The sequence below is a fragment of the Lucilia cuprina genome, chromosome 3 (assembly GCF_022045245.1).
Source record: "Lucilia cuprina isolate Lc7/37 chromosome 3, ASM2204524v1, whole genome shotgun sequence".
NCBI lineage: Eukaryota > Metazoa > Arthropoda > Insecta > Diptera > Calliphoridae > Lucilia > Lucilia cuprina.
Genome location: NC_060951.1, coordinates 11,098,942 through 11,123,615, shown reverse-complemented (window position 1 = coordinate 11,123,615; position 24,674 = coordinate 11,098,942). Strand labels below are relative to the sequence as shown.

The window sequence follows — 24,674 nt, the reverse complement described above, 5'->3', positions numbered from 1 at the left end:
ATAAATTTAATACGAACCCAATTCTGTCTACCAAATTTTATGAGGATCGATAATACCCCCTATATAAGGTTCCTTTCAGAAAATTACTCTAACGCTTATAACTGGCCTTAAAATACGAAATTCGACATAAGTTTCATTCGAGTCAAACGAAGTTTGATGGTGGGTATATAAGATTCGGCATAGCCGAATATAATACTCTTACTTGTTTTTTATTTTTATTTTCAACGGCTCATCAAGAAAGTGTCGAAATTAAACGCAATGAATTTAAGACAGAATTTGATAGGGAAGTACCAAACACCAATCAAAGACTCAATATAAATTTGAGATATTAGTTTATGATATTCATATATAAAAATCTTAATATTTTACATAGTGAGAAGTGTAGTTAATCGAATTGCTTAATTTTGATAGAATTGGTCCATAAACCGACTAACTAAAACTTTGTACTTTTTAATGGTTCATTATTGCAAAACACAAATTTTTCATTCGAAAGTTCTGCCAAATTGTTATACACATACAGAATTTAAACAAGTAGGAAAGTATAGTCGGGCATGGCCGACCATATAATACCCTACACGATGAGTATATTTTTAAAATTTTTATTTTTCATAAAGAAACTTTTATGTTGAATTTTACCTTAATTCCAAAGTATTTAAGCAATTTATTGATGAAAAACCAAATTTTCTAAATGAGGCTTTATATAGGTCAAATATGGGCCGATCTTCGGTAAATTTGGAAAAATGATATATTTTTAAATAACAGTTAGTTTTGTTGAGTTTCATTGCGATACAAATGATTAAAAGTCAATTTTAGACGTTTTCGACAATTTTTGAAGGAGGGTTTGTATGGGGGCTAGGGTCAAATAAGGGCCGATCATTACGAAAATCTGCAGTGTCATTTATACTTATATAAAACTTGTTTTTGCCAATTTTTAGAGATAATAGAATATTTGTCGTAATTATGGCATAAAAAGTCAAAATCGGGACGTATGGTTGTATGGGGGCTTGGTCCAAATTTCATCAAATTATCTTGAAAATTGCGGCCTGTACCTTGTGCACAACGTTTAAATGGACAGACAGCCAGTCGGACAGACGGACGGTATACTTTAAGGTGGGTATTGGACCAATATTTTTGTGTGTTACAAACATCAACACAAACGTATAATACCCTTCCCACTATAGTGGTGCAGGGTATAAAAAGATCCGACTTAATGGCTGTTTACGCTCAAAACGGAAATTAGGCGGCAGTAGAATTTTCAGGTCTGCCCGTGACTGCTAAAAAGAGTGTATTTTTGACTGCACTCGTAATCAACGATATTGATTATAATTCATTTTATATTAATAGATTTTTGTATAGTTTTATATCGGAGTTTCCCGATACTTTTCTAAGCGAAGAAGATTTAAAGTACAAAGAGAAATATGTAACTCATTATTTAATGATTTTTTAAATGTTTATTTTATTATTTTATTTACTTAATACTATGAACAAATTAATGAATCATTATTTATGATTTCATACATTGGAGGCTGTTAAAAAACGTTTGCAAATTTTCATATTTTATTTGATTTGTTAATAAATATGTTCTTAATTTTAGAAAAAACATAACTTAATAGAAAAGAAACAATAATAAATAAAAGATATTTAAAATAAAGCTTTATATTAATATTAGCTAAAGGATGATCTTTGGTATTGAAAGTTGTTAGTGTTTGAGTGAGACTAGATATTATTTTAATGTCCTCTTAAGCTTTCTTTAAGTGACTTAATTTAGCATTAGTTTTGTAATTTATTATTAGTAATTAATACTAAAGTTTTTTATTTTATCAAGTCAAATTTTAAAAATGAATTTTGGGAGTTTGTTATATATTCAAAAATAGAATTAGATTTATTTAGAAAAAATGGCTAGAAAATGGCGTGCTTTGGAAATACTTTTCATTTAATTAATTTAACTATTACAAAGAAATAAGGAAACTATTTTATTTGCTTTAAAGTAAAACATTACAAAATTTGAATTTTTATTTCATTTGTATGTATGTTTAAAAGGTATATAAATGTTTTCTTATATCTGATTTCAATCAGAACTTAAGATTTTATCTCTTTAAGCTTTAATGAAGGATTTGAAAAAAAATCTTAATTTTAAAAAAAAGCTATTGTGCAGTTCTTAATAGAATAATTTAACAGTTTTTCATACATATGTATGTATGTACTTTCTATAGAAATATTTCATTTTGTAATTAAAACTAAATCCTGACTCTTAAATTAGCAGAACATAGTTTTTGATCTTTGGCTTTTGGGTTAAATGTAATGCAACACTCACTTCGTTAAATGGTAAAAAAAAGGAAATTTTCATTCATCTAGTAATTGCTATACTGATGCTATTTCTTATGTATTATTATTTAATATCCTTACGTTATATATTCGTTATACTCGTTATTCGCTTCGAATTTATTTTGTGGGAAAATCGGGCCAATAGTTGATATAATATCTGTGTGTAGTGCCTTCGAATAAACGATCTAGCCAATTGCTTAGACCATCCAAGAGATTTTCTTCCAAAAGAATTTTTGGTTCGTTATCATCCGAATCGTCTGAGTTGCCCACGGTAAAAAAGGCGCCACTCTCAGGATCGTCGGTTCGTACCAGTTGTCGTGTAATCTTTTCCATTCTCTTAACACCTCTAGTAGTTTCTGGATGTTTGGCATGATACATGCAGAAATATTTACGATGACCATTTAAGGCAATAACAGTGCCAATACAATTTCTAGGATTGATTTGCAAGTTCTTTGTCTCACACAGCGACAATCTTAGTAATTCAGAATACCAGGACAAACCTTTTTCGATTAACATGTGGCCAAAGATAAGAGTTTTATTTTTCCTATAAGGCCATACCGATTTATGAAAGGGTGGTATTAGTTTTGTGCGTGTTTGCAAGTCTGTTATCAATATAATTGTTCTACAGCCCGGTTTAAGCAAACGTACCATGCCATTGTACTTTTCAGCTCTTAGTTCATGCAGTTTTAATTCGGGTACATGTTTATTTTGTTTGGCCACAAACTTGGAATTAATTTGTCCTTTCGCCTTCAAGTTTTCTTCCTCGGCCCGCACAAAGTACACCATAACATAGCCAACGGCAAACATAAATGCAATTGTTCCCAGCAAAGACAAAGTGGCCAGTATATGCTCTTCTTCTATAGAATCTAAAAGATATTCATAAAAGTACAAGGCCTTCGATATCCACTCATGGATAAAGCCTTGAGCATGTTCATCCAACAGGTTTTTAACAAAAGCCTCATAACTTAAAGCTTCCGAAGTTTTCAGTAGCTTTTGTATGGTATGGTCTATACGCTGTTTGGTGTGATTTATAAGATGATCTGAAGATTGATGACCAGAATTGAGCAAGTCCAAATTGGCATCATTGACCCATTCGTATTTGACATGTGAAGTATCGCGTCGCCATAAAACCACAATGCGCAATAGCTTATCATCGTTGGAGCCCTTCGATATGGCATTGATAAATTCCATTTGCTTCTCTTTGAAAATGTAAGCAAAACGTACTTTATCCAAACTATAACCACTTTGTAAAGCAATATTTCTTAAAGCACCTCTAGCGAAATTATGCTCATCAGAATTTTCCGTTATAAGCACAACGCAGAGACGTTTGCGTGGACGATTCCATTCGGCTGGACATATACCTTCTAATATCTCCTGCGAGGAAAGGCGCGGTAGTGTTAAATACTGATTGGACGATATAATACTGTTAAGTGTCTGAGCTGGAATCTCAGACATAGATACACTAGCCACAGGACGTTCTACGTACTCATTGAACAACAACAAAGTGTCCAGTTTTGGATGTATTTGAAAGCGTTTCTTTAATTCCTCACAATTGGGCTTTTCCAAATACACAAAACCAAAAGCCACTCTGCTGCGAAAAGCAAATGCGGCTATTAAGTATCTCAGTCTGGTCTGATTCCTCGGTTCCAATATCAACGCCCTCACCTTGTTATCCATCCAACCATTTAGAAAAGCATCGATATTGTCATCATCCACCGTAGTGCCAATGCGATAAGGCATTTTCTTACGTATAAAATCTACCACTTTTTGCGAGGTCAAGGTTGTTTCTCGATATATATAGTTGTGACCATTTAATACCAACACTAAACTGGGCAACTCACTCAAACCAGCCATACGAAATAGACGTTGTTCGTGGGCCGCATTAACGGTGGCAAATTGTATGCCCAAAGGTTCTAGAATTTCAATTAACTTTTTAAATGCACCCACCATATGAGTACATCTGAAACACCAGTCATTGTAAAACATTAATATGTACGGCACTGTCTGACTTTTTGGCAAGATAATCTGCTCGTAATACTTGGTGGTTATGGACAGCTTGTGGTACACACTTATGTCATGGTCAAAGTAAAACTTTTTTCCAAAGAACTCCTCCAAAGGATCCGGAGCATAACGACCATACTGACTATAATCATGTTTCTGCTTAAACATATGAGAATCTTCACTGGTCACTCCATGCTGGTCGTAAAGACGACGACGGTCAGCATCACTCAAGAGTTCGTAGGCTTGTTTTATTTTTACAAACTTTAATTCTGCATCTGGGTTGCTATTCTTATCCGGATGCCATTCTTTGGCCAATTCTTTATATGCTTTACGAATCTGCTGGGTATTGGCATGTCTGTCTACTCCCAATATTTTATAGGGATCTTCAGATCCAGACAGGAATGCATTTACTCCATAGCTTACGATAAACAGAATGATGAAAATATTCTTTAGATGCAAGACAACCATTGTAAAAATTTGACTAGTATATTGAAGAAAAAACTAAAATAAAAATTGCCATTAAATCAATAACAGAGACCTGTGCCGACAAATATTAACGACGGCGATGGCTGACACTAATAATTTCAAAGGCGTCTTCAAACGTCTAATAGTTTTCAGGTGCAAATATTTTTAAATGTTTGAAATGTATTAAAAATTATGAATAATATGACCAGTGCCTCCTGTCAGTATTTTCAAGAATCGAAAATATAATAGACCTCCAGTTATTAAGTTAATTTTTCACCCTGATCATAAATTTCCGAAAACTTTTAAGATGTGTAAAGTTCAGAGGTATTTGTATGGTAATAGGGTCAAATAGAGCATTTAAATATGCCATCCTAAGTAAAAAATGGAAAAGTTAAAATAAATTGCAAAAGTAAAACTATTAAGAAAAGATGCATAACATTCTAATCAATTCTAAAAGTATGCTTTATTATTTTCCATTCTAGAACAATTTATTTCAGGCAAATTTAAACGATATGGCAATATACAATTAGGTTATTGGTTTGAATTATCAACCAATTGTCATGTTAAAAGCTCTATAACTGAAATATGACATAAGTAAAAACAAATTTTGACTCATGTCCCCAATTTAAACCTGGAAGTCTCCAAAAATCCCCATTTTTAAATTTAAGTCATCATAGTTTTCTCCAAATTGGGAGAAACATGTTTGATTGCGTTATCTAGCAGAGTAAAATTAAAGAATAAAAAGTGTCTTTGATAAGCGTAAAATTTTTTAATGAAACATAGATGACATGGTCGTCATGTATATTACAAACCAAGGGATGTATTTTTGCATTAGAAATTGGAAATTTTTTGCTGTGGCTCACTACCGATCCACACTAGGAAACTTTTGTCGAGAAACTTTTCCTTAATTCTCTTTTAAAGGAAACTTTTTTTGGAAACTTTTGATTTTTTTTGTGTGTGGGAGAAAGAAATATCAACCATCTCTTTCTATCACACACAAATTCAAAAGTTTCTCAACAAAAGTTTACTAGGACCTGGTCCACATTAGGAAACTTTTGTTGAGAAACTTTTTCTTAATTCTCTTTTGAAGTTTCCTTAATGTCCACACATAGAAACTTTTGTTTCAGAAACTACGTGTTTATTGCATTGATTTGTTGTTATTCGAATGAGAAGAATAACAAAACAAAACAAGTTTCCGAGTACGAGAAACTCCGTACCGCGAGAGAGATGAATGACATTCTCTCTTCCTAGTGTGGACCGACTCTAGTGTGAACCAGGTCTTAATGTCCACACATAGACCTGGTTCAAACTAGGAAACTTTTGTTGAGAAAATTTTGATTTTGTGTGTGAGAGAGAGATGGTTGATATTTCTTTCTCTCTCACAAAAAAAAATCAAAAGTTTCTCAAAAAAAGTTTCCTAGTTTGAACCAGGTCTTACGAATAAAACTTAATGTTGGAACTACTGGCCACAATGAAGATCTATACTTTAGAACTTTTGCACTTTAAAAATTTAATTTTGGAATCATGTAAAACCATATGCAAATATATGAACCGTGCATAATCCACATAAAAATATTAAAATTATATAATTTTTATTAAATTAATATATGTACAGAAATATATATACAATGAAGTTTTTTGAAAGATTAGAAACAAATGAACAATAATAGAACACGTTATAAATTAACATATATAAAAATATAAAATATACTAATATCGATTATATTATGTATACATAAACACATTTTATATTAAGAATGATGATTTTTTCGATGAGCTCGTAAGCCACACGCCTGAAAGAACGCTTTACCACATTCATTACACTTATAATTTTTTACTTCACCATGTATCAGTTGGTGTCTCTTTAGGTATTTATTATGGACAAAACCTTTGCCACAAATTTTACATATTATATCACGTATATTGAGATGTGATTTTACATGGTTGTTAAGAGCGTGCAGCTGATTAAATCCTCTTTTACATATATGACATTCGTGGCGAAAACGTTCCTCATGTCGGCGTATATGATTGTCATAACCGTGACGTGCCCTAAAGCCGGTACCACATATTTGACATAAATAAGGTTTATCACCCGTATGAGATGTTACATGCCATTCTAAATCATTTTTAAACAAATACCCTTTTCCACATATATCACAATGAAAATTATATATGCCCAAATGTCGTTTTTTATGTATTAAATACTTGTGATAATTATTAAATGCCACATCACACGATGGACACTTGAATGGCTGTGTCCCGTTGTGTTGTGCTACATGTTGACAGTAGGAATCATATTTTAGTAGTTTTTCATTACAAATCGTACATAAAAACGGACCCAGACTATCGCTGAGAAACGACATTTCTGTATAGTGTTTATATTCAGGTACAAATTCCTTTTCTTCCATTTTACACATTAGTTCTTTGTCTTTATCTTTGGAATACAATTCATTTATATAGTTTATATGATAGTTCATTTCTTCTAAACTTATATTGATATCATGCTCTGATTTTATATCATCAACTATTTTCATATAAACTTCATTTTTCTTATTTTTTATACCAAATGCAATATTATCAACTTTCCATAAAATTTCGTATTTTTTATATAGCTGTATTAAACTTGGCAAAATTTTTACATAAATCGTCTAAAAATAAAAAAGGAAAGTAATCATTTAATTTGAAATGATGGATAGTATTTGTAGGATTACTTACCCGTCGACGTTTCTTTGATTTGTTAGTTTCAGAGGACTGAGAAAAAAGAGAAAAATAGATAAAAACTATCAAAATATAAAAAAACTTATTTAAAATAAATTTAACTTACTTTTTTTGTTACTTTCTTTTTATTTAGAGAATCATCCAACGTCTTTGTTTGCTTTAAAATTATTATGATTTTTTAATATAAATTTTGGAATAATAAATGTTTTTCATATTCTGCTGTATCGGATATTATATACACTTGACCATAGTGAGTTTTAAAATATTTGTTAAACAAATTTGACGTATTGGGAAAAAATCTTATTTTATTTCGTTAATTTGTTTAAACATTAATGATTTTATAGTAAATTCTTTTAATTCTCACTGAATTATAAAAAGAATCCACATTTTAAGTTTTCCTGAAACCTTTTAATTAAATTAAATTCTATGGTGAAGAGTATATAAATTTGAAATAGACGAATATGCCACCATTACTTGATAATTTTTAGACTTACGTCAAAATCTGCATCATTTGAATCATCAGATAATTCATCGGAACTAAGGTCCTTAAACATGTAAGAATTTTCGGTCGACTCTTCAATAATTGTGTCACTTTCTTGAATATAACTTGCCGCTTTACTACCATCACAAATTTCTACTTCTGTGTTGGCGCATTCTTCCTTTTCGTTTTTAACATTTCTTGTTAAAGATTCCTCTGTGTCACTCATGCTTTTTGTAAGGCTTTTCTCTAACTTTCCTGTCTCCAAAGGATCTTCATAAACTGCAGAGCTTGTAGCAGTATCTATACTTTTATTATATTTTTCATCAAATACTTCCATATCTAATCGTTCTTCAACTTTTATTTCTTCTGATTCAAACAGAATATTTGGACACTTATTATGTTCTAATCCATCTTCAAAATGATTCCAATGTTCTTCAAGGTGTTTAGAAAACTTTTTTAATTGATCACAGTCAGTGCTACAAAAAGCACAATGAAATGTAAAAACTTTATTTTTATTTTTTAAAGTTTTTATATTTATAAATATATTTCCACAATTTTGGCGATCTGAATTCTTGTTAGCCCCCATTGTTGTTAAAATAAATAAATAATAACTTTGTTTACATTTGAAAGAAGTACGTTCAATAATGAAAGAAATGTATGTTCAGTCAGAGAAAAAATTTTAGTTGACTGAATATTTCACTAGGGTTATCTGGACCTGGTTCACACTGGAAAACTTTTGTTGAGTAACTTTTGATTTTGTGTGTGAGAGAAAGAGATAGTTGACATTTCTTTCCTTTTCTCTCACACACAAATATCAAAAGTTTCCCAAAAAAGTTTCACTCCTTTAAATGTCGGTCCACACTGGGAACATTTCGATTTTGCTTGAGAGTGGAAGAGAACGAATATCATTCATTTCTCTCGCGGTATGGAATTTCTTAGATCTGGTCCACACTAGGAAACTTTTGTTGAGAAACTTTTTCTTAATTCTTTTTTGAAGTTTCCTTAGACCTGGTTCACACTAGGAAACTTTTTTGGGAAACTTTTGATTTTTGTGTATGAGAGAAAGAAATATCAACCATTTCTTTCTCTCACACACAAAATCAAAAGTTTTTCAACAAAAGTTTCCTAGTGTGAACCAGGTCTTAATGTCCACACATAGAAACTTTTGTTTCAGAAACTACGTATTAACTGCATTGATTTGTTGTTGTACGAATGAGAAGAATAACAAAACAAAACATGTTTCCGAGTACGAGAAACTCCGTACCGCGAGAGAGATGAATGATATTCTTTCTCTCTCACGCAAAATCAAAAGTTTCCTAGTGTGGACCGGCAGTCATTCTCAACAAAAGTTTGAAGAATTCGTTAAATTTTAAATTATGTATATATAAAAAATATTACATTTCGTGTTCATTGAAAACTTAAAAGCTTGCTGAAAATTTTTAATTAACCTTTTTATTGCAATCATTAATATATGCTGTATGTGACATCAATAATTTATAAATAAAACTTAAAAACTAAAAAAAGAACAAATTTAATAAGGAAGTTTATGTTTTTATGATATTTTAATAAATAGGTTAAAAGTTTTATTTTCAAACTTTTTTGCATAAAAATTATTTACACATAATTTAAGAATGATGTTTTTTTCTATGGGATCGTAAGCCACACGCCTGGAAAAATGCTTTTCCACATTCATTGCACTTATATTTTTTCACATCGCCATGTATAAGTTCGTGTTTCCGTAAAGATTGTTTATGTACAAAACCTTTGCCACAAATTTCGCATATTATGTCACGTATATTGAGATGAGATTTGACATGACTGTTAAGAGCATGTAATAGATTGAATCCTCTTTTACATATGTGACACTCGTACCTAAAGCGTTGCTCATGACGCCTTATATGATTTACATAGCCATGACGTGCCCTAAATCCTCTACCACATATTTGACATAAATAAGGTTTATCACCGGTATGTGAAGTTTTATGCCATTCTAAGTCAGTTTTTAACGAATAGCCCTTTCCGCATACATCACAGTGAAAATTATATATACCCAAATGACGTTTCTTGTGTGTAAGGAATGTATGATAACATTTAAATGTCACTTCACAAGATGGACATCTAAATGGCTGTGTTCCACTGTGTTGTGCCATATGTTGACAATAGGAATCATATTTTAACAGTGTTTTATTGCAAATCATACATAAAAATGGACCTTGACTATTATTGAGAAATGACAATTCTGCATAGTACTCATATTCTGGTACAAATAGCTTTTCTTCCATTTTGCACGTTAATTCATTATTTTTATCTTTAGAGTATAAATCGTTTATATAGTTTATATGATAGCTTATATCTTCTAATGTGATATTTACATCGTGCATTAATTTTAACTCTTCAAATATTTGGACATAAACATCATTTATTTTTTCTTTTATACCGAATGCGATATTATCTACTTGCCATAGAAGTTCATACTTTTTATATAACTGTATTAAACTTGGCAAAATTCTTATAAAAATCGTCTAAAAACAAAAAAAAAAAATAAATAAATTTATTAGATAAAAACTTAATTTTTGTTTACATATCAATGTTATTATGTTCACTTACCCTTCCACGTCTCTTTAAATTGTTAGAGGATGTGTTTACATCATGTTTTGACTAAAATTAAAAGAGAGGAAATATATTAACATAAAGTTTAACAAATTTTTAAATTTTCATGCAAAAGAGAATTGTTTCATGTTACTTACATTGAAATATCCATGGTTTGAATCATCAGAATGTTCATCGCAACTAAGGTCCTTAAATATGTAAGCATATAGTTTGTCTGAATTTTCAACGGATTCCTCAATAATTATGTCTTCCCCTTGCAAATAATTTGAACCGTTTTCCTGTGCCATTTTATTATCATCATAACTTTCTTCTTCATAGGCACTTACTTCACTTTCATTTTTAATAGCTATTGGAACAAATTCCTCTTTAGCACACATATCTTCTTCCGCCTTCAATTGATCAGTATTAATACTATTATTATAGGCTTCATCATTTGAATCTACAGATAATTCATCGGAACTAAGGTCCTTAAATATGTAAGAATATAGTTTGTTAGAATATTCAGGAGACTCATCAATAATCACATCTGCTTCATGAATATAATTTGTTTCATTATCCTGTGACACGATATTACTGATATTATCACAATCTTCTTCATCTTCTTCCTCCTCTTCTTCATTGTCACTATCTTCACATTCATTTTTAACTTTTACTGGAACAAATTCCTCTATACCACACATGTTTTCTGTTTTTCCTGTCTCTAAAGGATCTTCATAAACCTCCGAGCTTGTGGCAGTATTTATATTTTTATTATAGGCATCATCAAATACTTGCATAGTAATTCGTTGTTTAATTTCTTCTGGTTCAAATTGAAAATTTGGACTCTTCTCATGTTCTTCAAAATAATGCAAATGTTCTTCAAGGTGTTCAGAAAAATGTTGTAATTGGTCGCAGTCCGCATTGCAAAAAGCGCAATGAAATGTAAAATCTTTATTATCATTTTTAATTGTTTTTATATTTATAAATATATTTCCACAGATTTGACGATTGTTATTACAGCTGGCTTCCATTTTCATTCTGTTGTTATTAATATGTATAAGAAAATTTGTTTACATTCAAAGGTTGTACGTTAAGTGATGAACCAAAGAGTTACAGTATGTTCAGACGAAGAAAAAATTGATTTCGATTGAACATATTGCACATTTACTACATGATTTTCCTAAGGGTGGTTTTACACAGGGTACACTAAACAGGTATATGCATCACTACAACAATACAAAAACAACATGTATTTTGTTTTTGTAATTGTATGAGCTCAATGTCAAAATAAATTAAAATATTTTTTGATGTTTGTTTTTTAAAAAAATTCTTAATTTTATTTCAAAAAATATGCAGTGATTTTAAATGGAATTTTAAGGGATATGCATGTTTATATACTTATATTAGACCAGAGGTCCTGACAAAAGCAAGATTTTGGAATAACCTGATTTGTGCCACGAAATTTGTATCTTTAGCTACAAAAGTTTGGCAAACGAAAGTGGGCGAAAACGGGCGCAATACTAAAAATTGTTGATATCTGAATTGTGCCAATAAAGTTGTGTTGTGGCTACCAAAGAGTGACTAAAGACAACAGCCTTCTCAACGTGCGCAATACAGGGGATAGTTGATATCTGGAATGACCTGATTTGTGCCATTGAAGTTCTATTCTAAACGGATGAAGTTTGGCTAAAGACAGCGGACCTCAGAAAGGGCGCAATGCGGAAGATGGTTGAAATGTATTTTTTGTGCAAACAATATTATTTTTTTACAAACTAAACATTAAAATTTTTTTTATTATTAAAATTTTATTTTGTTTCAAATAAACAAAAACATATTTTGACAGAGAAGGTATGCAAATAAGAAAACAAAAAAATTATCAGCTGTTCGATTGCATATACCTGTTTAGTGTACACTGGTTTTACACATTAAACCTGGTTCACACCAGGACTAGGTTCACACTGAGAAACTTTTGATTCTGTGCGTGAGAGAAAGAGATGGTTGATATTTCTTTCTCTTTCTTTCACACAAGTTTCCCAAAAAAAGTTTCGTAGTGTGAACCAGGTCTAATGTTCACGACCTTTATGCTGTGAAAGCAGAATAGAAATTAAATAAGTCCTGGTTCACACTAGGAAACTTTTGTTGAGAAACTTTAGATTTTATGTTTGAGAGAAAGAGATGGTTCATATTTCTTTCTCTTTCTCTCACACACAAATTTCAAAAGTTTCCCAAAAAAATTTCCTAGTGTGAACCAGGTCTAACTACCAAAATAACCAAAATTACGAAATTACGTTTCGTGCCTGCTTTGCAACACTCTTTTCTTCTTTCCCCCGTTGTCAACAAGCTCGTAAGGCATGACTGGTGTCCCTGACTCAAAAGCCATAGTCTGAAACAGTTCTTAAAGTTTGTTAAAAGATTAGAAAACAATAAATTTGTCTTAAAGTCTGTTAAAAGAGTAGGAAAAGGTCTAAATTTGAAAAAAAAAACAATTCATTATTGTTTCTATTGCAAACAATTTAATACAATAAAAAACCGATTTTTCATTATTAGTGTATAATTTTTATAATAGTCTTGATTAGTTGACCTATTTAGTATTGTTTGCCCTAAACAATGTTAAAATTTCTGAAATTGAAAAATCGACATTGTGAAAATTAATTTTAGCTATCGTCTATGAAAAAAGTCGAAATGTCGACTTTGTAAATAAAAGTCGAAAAGTCTAAAAAAGTCGAAAAGTTGAAAAAAGTCGGAAGTCGAAAAAAGTCGACAAAAAATCGGAAAAAGTAAAAAAAAAAACTAAAAAAATTGCAATAAATAAAAAAAATATAAATTAATTTTTTTATTAATAATAAATAATAATAATAATAATAATGATAATAATAATAATAATAATAATAATAATAATAATAATAATAATAATATAATGTTATATGGCAACATTATAAACTTACGCTTCTGACTATAAAGTTTATAGTCGAAAAGTCATTTATATAATATTAAAATTCGAAAAATCGACTTTTAACTAAATGCAAAAAGTCGAATGTCGACTTTTCATAAAATGCAAAAAGTCGACTTTTCGTTTCAACTATAGAACCCTATTTCTTATAAATACTTGATCTTTTTAAATTGTAAAATATTTCAAATAAATTGGCGCACTTATTATTCATTCATTTATATTTCATAAAATTTACTTTAACATTATACCAAAATTTTACTTAATTGAGTGACACTTTTTTTCATGTCGTTTTAAATATTTATTACCTGTAAAACCCATATTACAAATTTTACATATGATATCACGAATATTAAGATGACATTTTACATGAGAGTTAAGAGCATGCAAGTACATGAATCCTTTTTTACATATGTGACATTCGTAACGAAAGCGATTTTCATGACGTAACACATGAACAGCATGATGGTTACGACTTCTAAATCCTTCACCACATACAGAACATAGGAATGGCTTTACACCAGTGTGAGAAGTTAAATGATAATCCAATTCTGCTTGATAAAGATATCCTTTGCCGCATACATTACAGTAACAGTTGTAAACTTTTAAGTGACGTTTTTTATGAATTCTATATTTATCAAATTTAGCAAATGTCATTTCACAAGATGTGCACTTAAAGGCCGGAGTCCCCTTATGTTCAGCCAAATGTTGATAGTAGGAATCATATTTTGTTATAATTTTATTACAGATCGAACATAAAAATGGTCCTTGACTTTCGCTGACAAATTACAGTTTCGTATATAAATCAGATTCAGGTATGAATTCTTTATTTTCCAATTTACATATTAATTCCTGTTTTTTATCTTTGGAAAATAATCGATTTAAAAACTTAAGGTTTGTATGTATTCCATGAACATTTATGTTTCTTTTAAGGTGTACCTTTACTTCATCTGCTATTTTACCAAGTATTTCTAATCTCTTAGGTGTAACACCAAATGCAATATTATTTACGTCCCAAAGTATTTCATGCTTTTTGTATTGTTCAATAAAAAGTGGCAAATTTTTCTTATAGATGCGCTAAATAATAAAGTTAAAATTGCAAAATATAAAAATATATTTTTTATAAGGTTCAAAGACTGATCAGATAAATGACATATTATCATTAAAATGTCCATTTGTGTTAATTTTATCAATTAAAATTATGTAATTAACATTTTTTCTTAATATAGTTTAATAACTTTAAATACTTACATTGAAATCGGAATCCTTTGAATCATCATTGTCAACATCAGAAGTATAGTGCTAAAATAAATATACATACAGTGAATCAATGAAGTTTTTTTTAAAGAATATCTTATATTTTAATTTTCTACTATAAAAAGTAAAATTGTTATATTAATTAACGAGATTTTTGATAAAATGTGAACGTATTGTTAATTTTTTGGGTCAATAAAGTATTTTGCTTTTTTAGGTTTTTGGTCATTTTTTAATATTGCTGCATTATTTTATAAAATTACTCCTATATATTAGAATAACATTTTTTTAGATATTTTAGTAGTGGAAGGACTAAATTTGGAAATTTATTATCCTATATACCTATAAGAATTTATCAATATTTGACTTAATATGAAATCTATCGTTTCTTTGATTAAATTTCGAAAACAATAATTTATCTTGAATTGGATACATGATATATTAGATAATCAATAGATTTGGAACTAGAACAAATGTTTTGTGAGGTATAAATCTATATATTATAACAAAAATAATCCGGGTTTTTGTTCATTTTGTATTGATAAACAAAAACTACATTACGAAAACCCCATTATACTGGGGAGTATTGTGTAAATTTTATTTAGAATTTTATAATATTGATTCTTATTCAATAAATCTAACACTAAGTACCATCCTAGCCACTCTATGTATGGGGACATCACCATATACCACTATAGAACTATTAAAAGCTAAAATCTTGATTTTCAACCTCATATTTTAAATCCTTTATTTTATGAATAAGATATAGTAGGCATATTAGGATCTGGATAGTTATTCTTGATTTGGGTTCTAAATATTTATAAGTGTATGTATTAGCTGAAAAATATTACTTATGTTGACGTTACGGTATGATAACCACCTCTATTTTAAAATATCTAAATTAGATATTTTTCCTGTACTACACGACAGTTCACTTTACATTGGTTCCAAGCAATCTAAGGTCTGTTTAGAGGTCTAAATTTAAACATAGTATTCCTCCTAGTTCGTATATAGATTTTGAAAAAGATAAATCTGGAGTCCGATAGTTTTCCTTGGATACAAGTCGCCTCCCTTTGGCAGTTAAAGATTTTGAAAGAGCACTTAGTCCGTTTTTTGTAATAATTGTTTGGAACATTTCATCTATTACTCTTTTTTATATTTTTTAATGTTATTGATTAAACATTTCATAATTATATTTTATTGATCTACACTTGTTCTAGAAATTTAAACTAATTTTTTATTTCGAAATTGCCTCATTATTATCCTTTAAACATTTTAAGGCAAATAATATCTCATTTTCAGCCAATGAGGATATGATTTTTGCAAATTGCAATTGAAAATAATTTGAAAAACCCAATGAAATTAACCGGAATTCTCAATATGCAAAATACTTTATTGACATGCAAATTCTGATGAAAAATTTCTCATTTTACACAATCTCTATTTTTAATTGGAAAACATATATTTACTTTTTACCTGATTTTTAGAATTTTATTTATGAACAAAAAACAAAATTCTCTTAAAAAAAGGTAGGCAAAAAACTTAGTTGATTCACTGCATGTATGTATTTATACATATTCTTTTATATTTTTGGTACACCTATGAAGAACAAATATTCCGATAATTACCTTAGGTGTTATATTATACTTTTTAGTATTTTGCTCATCTTTAATTTTCTTAGTTCTATAATATGTGTCGTTATCTTCTGTTTCACTACTGGAATCATTACAACTCATAGTGTCCTCACAAGCTACATTGGTTGTGGTTTCTATATGAGATGTTTCGTTCTTATTAATTGTCAGTCTTGAAATTTCTGGCTCTATTTGTATTAGAACATCCTTCAATTCTTGCTCTAAATTTTTAAAATGTTTATCTTCGAGATGCTTTATAAACTTCTTAAGTTGTTCACAATTGACACTACAAAAACCACAACGATAGGTGTACGTTTTTGTTTTATATTTAATTCTTTTAATATCAATTAAAATTTCACCACATTTTTGAAAATTTGAATTTTTGTTTGCACCCATTTTACAAATATTTTCTAAACAAAATAAATAAACAAAAATCTGTGTAAATAATAACACATTTGACTATAAAATCGAGAAACTAGTAAAGGTCTCTTTAATTGAACATACTCTTTGTAAAATGTAAATAAACAATATAGCAGATGATCATACTGCTTCTACAAAACATCTGGGCTAAAAATGGCGGCTAGCCGCCGCTGGTAAATTTTTACAAGCGCGCATATATCGACTTTTCTGAATTTTCTAAAGAAAAAATCTATTTTACAGAGTCAACATCTAAACATAAAATTTGGTACTGAAAACTGCAATGCTGTAAATTTTGTACGCGGAGTGTGAATAATTTTGTATAAAATATAAATACATAAGATAATGTATAAAATAAAACTCAAATCACGGCGGCAACGATTAAGCCGGCAGCGACGCAATCTAGACAATACGATTAGCTACGGCCATGCCGAATTTAGATAAGGTGGTGGCAGTTCTACAACAACAATATTTTACATGTATTTTTTTTTTTGCATTTGGTTTTCGTAGATGTCAAAAACCCTGAGTACGGCGATTTTATTTAATGAAAAAAATGTTGTAAAATATTTATATTATATTAAAAAATAAAGATAAAGATATTAAAATTTGTGAGGAAAATATATTCTGAATTGAATAATGTTCGTTTCAAGCGAAAAATTCTATCCCGACAGCTTAATTTGCAAAATTTAAGTTTAACTTATTTTTTTGTGAAAAATAAACATAAAAAAGTACATATTTATGAAAAAATTATACTACGAATGAATGAATATTTCATTTCATATTTGGCCGTAATGTAGCAGCCGCCGGAAGGGTAAATACCTTATATGGATTTTTTTTTAAATAACATATTTGTATACATACCAATTATGCCATTATTTAAAGAAAATGATATTTGTTTACAAGATGTTTGGTATTTTCAGATTTTTTACATAAATAATTCAAAATATTAACGAAGTTTTTCTCCATTTAACGGATATTTTTAAATATAAAAATGTAAACAATAACAAACTTTGACAGCTAGGAAAACCAGGCGAATTAAGAAAAAAATTATCAGCTGGTTAAATAACACCACCTTATATGAATTCGCCTTGAGCTGCGGCAAGACGCCGATTTTATGTGTCGACAATTGTAAATTAAAGTAAAGAATTAAAGTAACTTAAGTCACAAAGTATACAGAGATGTCACTTTTGACATTTGAAAAAGTCTAAAATCAGCTTTTGTTTGATTTTGAAATTGTTTGGTGAGAAGAGGTATATAAAATACAGCTAAAAAAAATCATTGAATTCGTTTTGTGCGAAAGAGAGGGAAATAGCTTTTTGCTCGTGACGTCTCTGTATACCCTGTGCTTAAGTTACTTTAATTATATACACACTACAATCAAACGAACAAGATTACTTAAGGAAATAAACAACACAACACAAAAACAATACAATTCATAGAAAAAGTTACAATAAATAAGTATACCAAAAATGCCAAGAAACAATAATATCAGTCGTACAAAGGAAGAGAAAGCGAAAAACGGCATAAAGAAATCTCTAGCCTTTCTGGCTAAGATGTCGAAAAAAGATCCTTCGTCGTTAACCTCAAAAGAAAAGCACCTTATCAGAAGGCACAGACAGGACGTCTCAAAATTTGAAAGAATTTACGGCCCTGTCTGTTTAATTCTAGGAAGGTCTTATCTTGGTGAACAGAATGAGACTGCTGTTAGCTTGACAAATACTATTATTAGTAAAGGGTCGGCTACTTCATCTACAAATTGTTCAATGGGCAATGGTGGTATTCCTAATGCCGAAGAGCTCAGGTCTTCGGAAAGAGCTGCTGGAAGTTATGAGCCAACACTTAGTGAAGAAACCAACGAATTTAAAATTACACGTATGGTGGAGAAAGTTACAGAAAAACATTTAGCAAAGAAGGCAAAAAAAGGCGAGAACATAGATAAACACCTTCAGGCGGCTATCGTCAATCGGAATAACCGTAATGGGAAGTTTAATAACGATATATGGCAGATAGTTGAGAGTAAGCTCCTGGATGAAATCGCCAATTTCAATGGTAGCTCGGAGGATGTATCCTTCAACGGCGCAGACTGGTATAAAGGCATTAAAATTGTAAATTGTGGTAACAAAAATTCCTTAGATTTCTTAAAAACCACAATTGACAAACTTAACCAGCTTAACCCACACTTGAATCTGGATGTAATACACGCCTCAGAACTACCACTTAGATCAATCGTAACGGTATGGATTCCACCACCCATATTAACGGTGGAGACTATATTGAATGTATTGGCTAAACAGAACACTAAACTTTTAACACACCAATGGAGGTTTGTTACCTCACTGGCGTGTAAAGAGAACTCCGGAAGGGACTTTAGATTCGCTGTGGATCAGAAATCTCTAGAATATTTGGAGGAGGTGTCTGGTGTTGCTAATTTCGGTCTTGGTACTGTCAAATTCCGTGTTCCGAAACGTAAGAATAAGGAAGCCTCTGGTGGTGCAGAAAAATCTACGCCAATATGAAGCTTCTTAGTCAGAATTGGCATTATTTCTCATTGATTAGCAATATTGATGGCTTAGACATACATATTTATATTAAGTATAAATGCTATTATAAATTGATTAAAAAACAAATTTATTTTAAATTTCATTAAAGGCGAATTAAAGAACGAGCCTTCTGTTTCAAACAAAGGTAAATAACTAATTCAAGTATAAATAAGGTGACGACAAAACAATCAATTCTTACAATCAACTCTTCTTATAATACAAATCAATTTGTAAATTATGTATTTTCATTAGTTTTTTATTTTTAATCATTTAAGAGATATTAAATGCTTTTTGGCTATTTTGAATGTTGAAAAAAGCGAGAATAAAACAAAAGATATACATGACCAAAAAGACTATCCCCCATACTCATAAAAGCTTAATAAAGTTATTGATGGTTTATTGCATGCATTTTATATGGCAAATGTGCGTAATAAACCTAAAATAAATAATCGCTTATCTTTATGAATAAGGGGGTATATTTGCTTAAGTTTTGAGAGAACTCTTTTTAAAAATTTTTCTAATTTAGAACAATAACAATATGTTGACGACTCGATAAATTAAAATCACCACATTTTACTTAATACATAACAAGTCTTATGATTTTACCAGATTAAATCTCCTCTAGATTAGACATTTCGTCACATTCAATTTCAGATGACTTTTTATATGGGCTTTTAGAGCTTGTGTGTACAGAAATCCCTTTTTACAAATGTAACATTCGTGACGAAAGCGATTTTCATGACGCAGCATATGATTAGCATAGTATTGACGTCGTTTAAAGCTTTCACCACATATAGAACATAGAAATGACTTAAGTCCAGTGTGCGAAGTTAGATGATCGTTTAATTCAGCTTGAAAAAGATAGCCTTTGCCGCATACATTACATTGATGATTGTATACCCCTAGATGACGTTTTTTATGTATTTTGTATTTATGCAATTTAGAAAATGTCATTCCGCAAGATGTACACTTAAATGGCTTCGTGCCATTATGTTCAGCTAAGTGAAGACAATAGGGGTCATATTTCGATATCATTTCATTACAAATCGAACAAATAAAAGGTCCTTGACATTCTTTAAGAAACGATGACAGTTCAGTATACAAATCCGATTCAGCGGTAAATTTCTTATTTTCTATTTTACATATTAATTCTTGTTTTTTATCTTTGGAATATAATCGATTCAAATACATAATATGTTTATGTACTCCTTGAGCACTTATGTTTCTTTTCAGGTCTAACTTTATTTCTTCAGCAATTTTTCCAAGTATATCATATCGTACAGGTTTAACTCCAAATGCAATATTATCTACCTTCCAAAGCTCTTCATACTTTTTATATTGTTCGATAAATAGTGGTAAAAATTGTTTATAAATGCGCTAAAGAATTAAATTAAAAATATTATTAATAAAAAAAATAAACTTAAACTTTATTTATCATGTAGATTTGAATTAGAAAAATGTATATTTATGTATTTTTTTAAAGAATTATTTTTATGACAAACGTTTAGGTTTTTTTTTTATAATTTTTTTAATTAACTTTGAAATTAAATTGTGTTTAATAAGCAATTATTTAAATATTTTCTCCAATAAGGAGATTTTTCAAACAGTTTTATTTTTATTGAAATATGTATAAGTTCGAATTTTTCATAATATCAAAATTCACAAAAAATTCTAAAATTTTTATAAATTTTAAAAATAAATTTTATATAAAATCATAATAGAACATGAGAAGGACATCTTCTGCAGAGATTCAGTCTAATGCACTTTTTTAATTTTTACTTTGTCAATTAGTTTGTTAAATATTTTGTTTTTTCTCCGATTCGGTTGAAATTTGGCACATGTAAAGGCAAAATCCAATGTTCCAAATTTCAGAGTTATGAGTTACATATTTACGTTATTTTGAATTACATAAAAGAACATTTTTAAATAAATTTATTAATTATCCAAAACATACCCATGATGATGGTTTTTCATTATCTTCGACCTAAAAATAAAAATTGTTTATCATAAATGCTTACGAAATTTGTAACATATTTTAAAAAATGTAAAGTCGAAATTATTTAAGGGAGAATTATATAAAGCTGAGAACAACACGAAACTTTTGTAATATTAGAAATATAAAATTTACATCATATCAAGGGACTGTATTCAATTTACTCTATCTAAAATTTTGAGGAGTGGAAAACATTTGTTTATTTCTCTACATTATTTTAAGTTTAAATTAAATAAGTAAGATTTCTATATTCGGCTGTGCCGAATCTTATTTACCCTTCACCAAGTATGTTTTTAAAAAACAGTCAAACAATACTTTCACCGTCAAACTGTATTACCACCCTCAAACAAATATGAGCTGTATTACTAACATATTACTGCTTTATCTCCTTGTTGGTGTTTTTATGCTTTTATTTATAATTTGTTGAGAAAATTTTCAGAGGTAGTCTTAGATTTTTACCCATATCTCAGTTATTTATGGACCAATTTTGCTAATTTTCCATAGCAAACTTCTCGAAAGCATGTCTGACAGAATTATTGAAGATTTGGATCTCGAAGATATCTGGAGTCTTCAGAAAATTGATTTCAACAGACAGACGGACAGAATATCGTCCTTCGATATTATCTATTAATTTTTGCTTGCACAAATTTATGAAGATGTATACATAATTTAAATAAATTATTTATATTGTTATACTTACTAATTCCTTTTTCGGCTCTTTTCTGGGTTTTGGTTTTTTCTAATATAAAATAATACTATTTCAGATTATGTTTATATACAATATAAAATTTATAGTACATACAATTTCCTTGTTGAAGTTCATAGATTTTTTCTTGGTAATTGTTTCTTTTTCAATCTAAAAAAGAATAAATAAGTAGTAAAGATTAATTTGTTAAAAAATACTAATACACAAATAAAATTTTCAGTACTTACATAGAAATCAACATCATCTGAAACGGATGTAGTCTGATCGGAAACGTCAGACTGAAAACAAACAAGTAAGAGTTCTATATTCGGCCGTGCCGAATCTTATATATGCCATGATGCGTTAAAAAACAGTCATTACGAATTTATATCAATAAATACCAATTGTAGCCCATTTTATACGATCTAAATTATTCCGGGCTCTACATGCTTAACTTCATATTTCTAGGTTCAATATTATAGAAATTTTAAAAAGTACATTTTGAAGAACGAAAAAGTACCAAAAACTTCCCTTTTATAGGTTCCCACTAAATCCAGGCTCTACATAATGTTTCTAGGTTCAATATTATAGAAAAATCAAAAAGTACCTTTTGTAGAACGAAAAAGTATCAAAAAGTCCCCTTTTATGCATTCTGGACTAATCCGGGCTCTACATACTTAATATCATGTTTCTAGGTTCAGTATCGTAGAAAATTCAAAAAGTACCTTTTGTAGAACGAAAAAGTACCAAAAAGTTCCTTTTTATAGGTTCTTACCTAGTCAAGGTCCTACACTCTAAATTTTATGTTTCTAGGTTCAATATTTTAGAAAATTCAAAACAGTACTTTTGTAGAACGAAAAAGTACCAAAAAGTCCCTTTTTATAGGTTCTTACCTAGTCAAGGTCCTTCATTCTAAGTTTCATGTTTCTAGGTTCAATATTATAGAAAATTCAAAAAGTACCTTTTTTAGAACGAAAAAGTACCAAAAAGTCACTATTTATAGGTTCTTACCTAGTCAAGGTCCTTCATTCTAAATTTTATGTTTCTTGGTTCATTATTATAGAAAATACAAAAAGTACCTTTTGTAGAACGAAAAAGTAACAAAAAGTCCCTTTTATAGGTTCTTATCTAGTCAAGGTCCTAAATTCTAAATTTTATGTTTCTAGGTTCAATATTATAGAAATTTCAAAAAAGTACCTTTTGTAGACCGAAAAAGTACCAAAAAGTTCCTTTTTATAGGTTCTTACCTAGTCAAGGTCCTACATTTTAAATTTCATGATTCTAGGTTCATTATTATAGAAAATACAAAAAGTACCTTTTGTAGAACGAAAAAGTAACAAAAAAATCCCCTTTTAAGTTTTCGAACCTAATCCGGTTCTACATACTAAATATCATGTTTCTAACCGATAACAACATATTCCTTGTTTGTATCGTGACGTCATGCTCAGCATAGTTTTTATAAACAAGTGCAATAAAAAATTTACCGTACGATTATGTGTTTTGTTGTTGTAATTTACAGTTTTTGTCTGAGCATGAATAAAAAATCTAAATTTTTTATGAAATTTTCAGAGTTTGTCTCAGATTTTTGCTCATATCTCCGGTATTTATGGACCGATTTTGCTGATAGCGATCATCTCGAAAGCAAGTCTAACAGAATTATTGAAGATTCGGATCACGCCTATGTCTGGGGTCCTCTAAAAACTGATTTCAACAAACACACAGACAGACAGACGGACATAGTTTAATCAACTCCGCTACCTATATGGGGTCGGAAAATTATATTATAGAAATTACAAACGGAATGACAAACTTATATATACCCTTCTCACGAAGGTGAAGGGTATAAAAAGAATAAGTTTTATGCACTTTATGCATAATTAAAAACTTATTTATAACTTACATTTCTTTGTTTTATTTTCGTCTTTTTGTAATTTCTTTTAAATTTGCAATTTGAAGTATTATTGCCATCTGTTTGTCTGTTGCAATCATCAAAGCCCATAACATAACAATCTTCACTATCCTGTTCATCAAAGGATGCATTCTCGTTTGTTTCTAAGTCAGGCATCACATTATCTATCTTTTCAATTTTCCGCACATCTTTTTTTGTATCATTATCAACTAAATCATCATTGGTTTCTGTTTTCATCATACTTAAAGGATCACAATGTACATTAATATCAATGGGATTTTTTGTAGTAACAGCGTTACTATCTGTGTTAACAATGTACATTTGCTGATCCACTTTTAAATCCTCAGGATCTGATGAAAGATTAGAACTTTCAGATTCAATTTTTACTGGGTCATTTTTTAATAAATCGTCAAAATTTAGAAAATGTTCATCTTCTAGGTGTTTTGTAAATTTTTTTAATTGTTCACAATCAATATTACAAAAAGCACAACGATATGTGTATGATTTAGTTTTATACTTAATTTTTTCAATATCAATTAAAAGTTCTCCACATTTTTGAAGATCTGAATTTTTGTTTGCACCCATTTTAGTAATATTTAGCTACAAATCATGATACAACCAACCATAGAATTATTATTGTTTTATTATGGCTACAAATAACAATACAAAATAACATAAATAAACAAAACAAAACTCAATGTTGCCAACTTTCAGCAGAA

The 24,674-nt window shown here is 29.5% G+C and overlaps 6 protein-coding genes across 9 annotated transcripts; 1 reads left to right on the top strand and 5 right to left on the bottom strand.

Annotated features, from left to right (window-relative positions):
- Positions 1 to 1,427: 1,427 nt before the first annotated feature.
- LOC111687266 (dnaJ homolog subfamily C member 16) lies at positions 1,428 to 4,879 on the bottom strand. The gene has a single exon (XM_023449696.2). It carries the CDS (start codon positions 4,792 to 4,794, stop codon positions 2,443 to 2,445), a length of 2,352 nt encoding a protein of 783 aa, XP_023305464.2. The 5' UTR covers positions 4,795 to 4,879; the 3' UTR covers positions 1,428 to 2,442.
- Positions 4,880 to 6,358: 1,479 nt separating this feature from the next.
- Positions 6,359 to 8,600, bottom strand: LOC111687273 (zinc finger protein 625-like). Its single transcript, XM_023449704.2, has 4 exons — positions 8,004 to 8,600; positions 7,616 to 7,666; positions 7,507 to 7,542; positions 6,359 to 7,439 (listed from the first exon to the last, which is right to left on the bottom strand). The coding sequence occupies exons 1-4, from the start codon at positions 8,574 to 8,576 to the stop codon at positions 6,543 to 6,545; spliced, it is 1,557 nt and encodes a 518-aa protein (XP_023305472.2). The 5' UTR covers positions 8,577 to 8,600; the 3' UTR covers positions 6,359 to 6,542.
- Positions 8,601 to 9,416: 816 nt separating this feature from the next.
- LOC124419044 (zinc finger protein 112-like) lies at positions 9,417 to 11,652 on the bottom strand. Its single transcript, XM_046947225.1, has 3 exons — positions 10,738 to 11,652; positions 10,598 to 10,648; positions 9,417 to 10,512 (listed from the first exon to the last, which is right to left on the bottom strand). Exons 1-3 carry the CDS (start codon positions 11,614 to 11,616, stop codon positions 9,616 to 9,618), a joined length of 1,827 nt encoding a protein of 608 aa, XP_046803181.1. The 5' UTR covers positions 11,617 to 11,652; the 3' UTR covers positions 9,417 to 9,615.
- Positions 11,653 to 13,748: 2,096 nt separating this feature from the next.
- Positions 13,749 to 16,912, bottom strand: LOC124418833. 2 transcript variants are annotated; one of them, XM_046946465.1, is made up of 4 exons: positions 16,409 to 16,912; positions 14,778 to 14,828; positions 14,466 to 14,603; positions 13,749 to 14,389 (listed from the first exon to the last, which is right to left on the bottom strand). In XM_046946465.1, exons 1-4 carry the CDS (start codon positions 16,805 to 16,807, stop codon positions 14,372 to 14,374), a joined length of 606 nt encoding a protein of 201 aa, XP_046802421.1. In that variant the 5' UTR covers positions 16,808 to 16,912; the 3' UTR covers positions 13,749 to 14,371. The 2 variants fall into 2 exon arrangements, with proteins under 2 accessions (XP_046802421.1, XP_046802420.1); XM_046946464.1 differs by having other exon boundaries at positions 13,749 to 14,603.
- Positions 16,913 to 18,177: 1,265 nt separating this feature from the next.
- On the top strand, positions 18,178 to 20,734 carry LOC111687264. Of its 2 annotated transcripts, XM_046945747.1 has the most exons (3): positions 18,178 to 19,420; positions 19,478 to 19,513; positions 20,602 to 20,734. In XM_046945747.1, the coding sequence occupies exon 1, from the start codon at positions 18,298 to 18,300 to the stop codon at positions 19,342 to 19,344; it is 1,047 nt and encodes a 348-aa protein (XP_046801703.1). In that variant the 5' UTR covers positions 18,178 to 18,297; the 3' UTR covers positions 19,345 to 19,420; positions 19,478 to 19,513; positions 20,602 to 20,734. The 2 variants fall into 2 exon arrangements, with proteins under 2 accessions (XP_046801703.1, XP_046801702.1); XM_046945746.1 differs by lacking the exon at positions 20,602 to 20,734 and having other exon boundaries at positions 19,478 to 19,608.
- On the bottom strand, positions 19,440 to 24,633 carry LOC111687271 (zinc finger protein 2 homolog). 2 transcript variants are annotated; one of them, XM_046945744.1, is made up of 6 exons: positions 23,947 to 24,633; positions 22,295 to 22,345; positions 22,164 to 22,217; positions 22,062 to 22,100; positions 21,323 to 21,352; positions 19,440 to 20,745 (listed from the first exon to the last, which is right to left on the bottom strand). In XM_046945744.1, the coding sequence occupies exons 1-6, from the start codon at positions 24,538 to 24,540 to the stop codon at positions 19,990 to 19,992; spliced, it is 1,524 nt and encodes a 507-aa protein (XP_046801700.1). In that variant the 5' UTR covers positions 24,541 to 24,633; the 3' UTR covers positions 19,440 to 19,989. The 2 variants fall into 2 exon arrangements, with proteins under 2 accessions (XP_046801700.1, XP_046801701.1); XM_046945745.1 differs by lacking the exon at positions 22,295 to 22,345.
- Between the last annotated feature and the right edge of the window lie 41 nt (positions 24,634 to 24,674).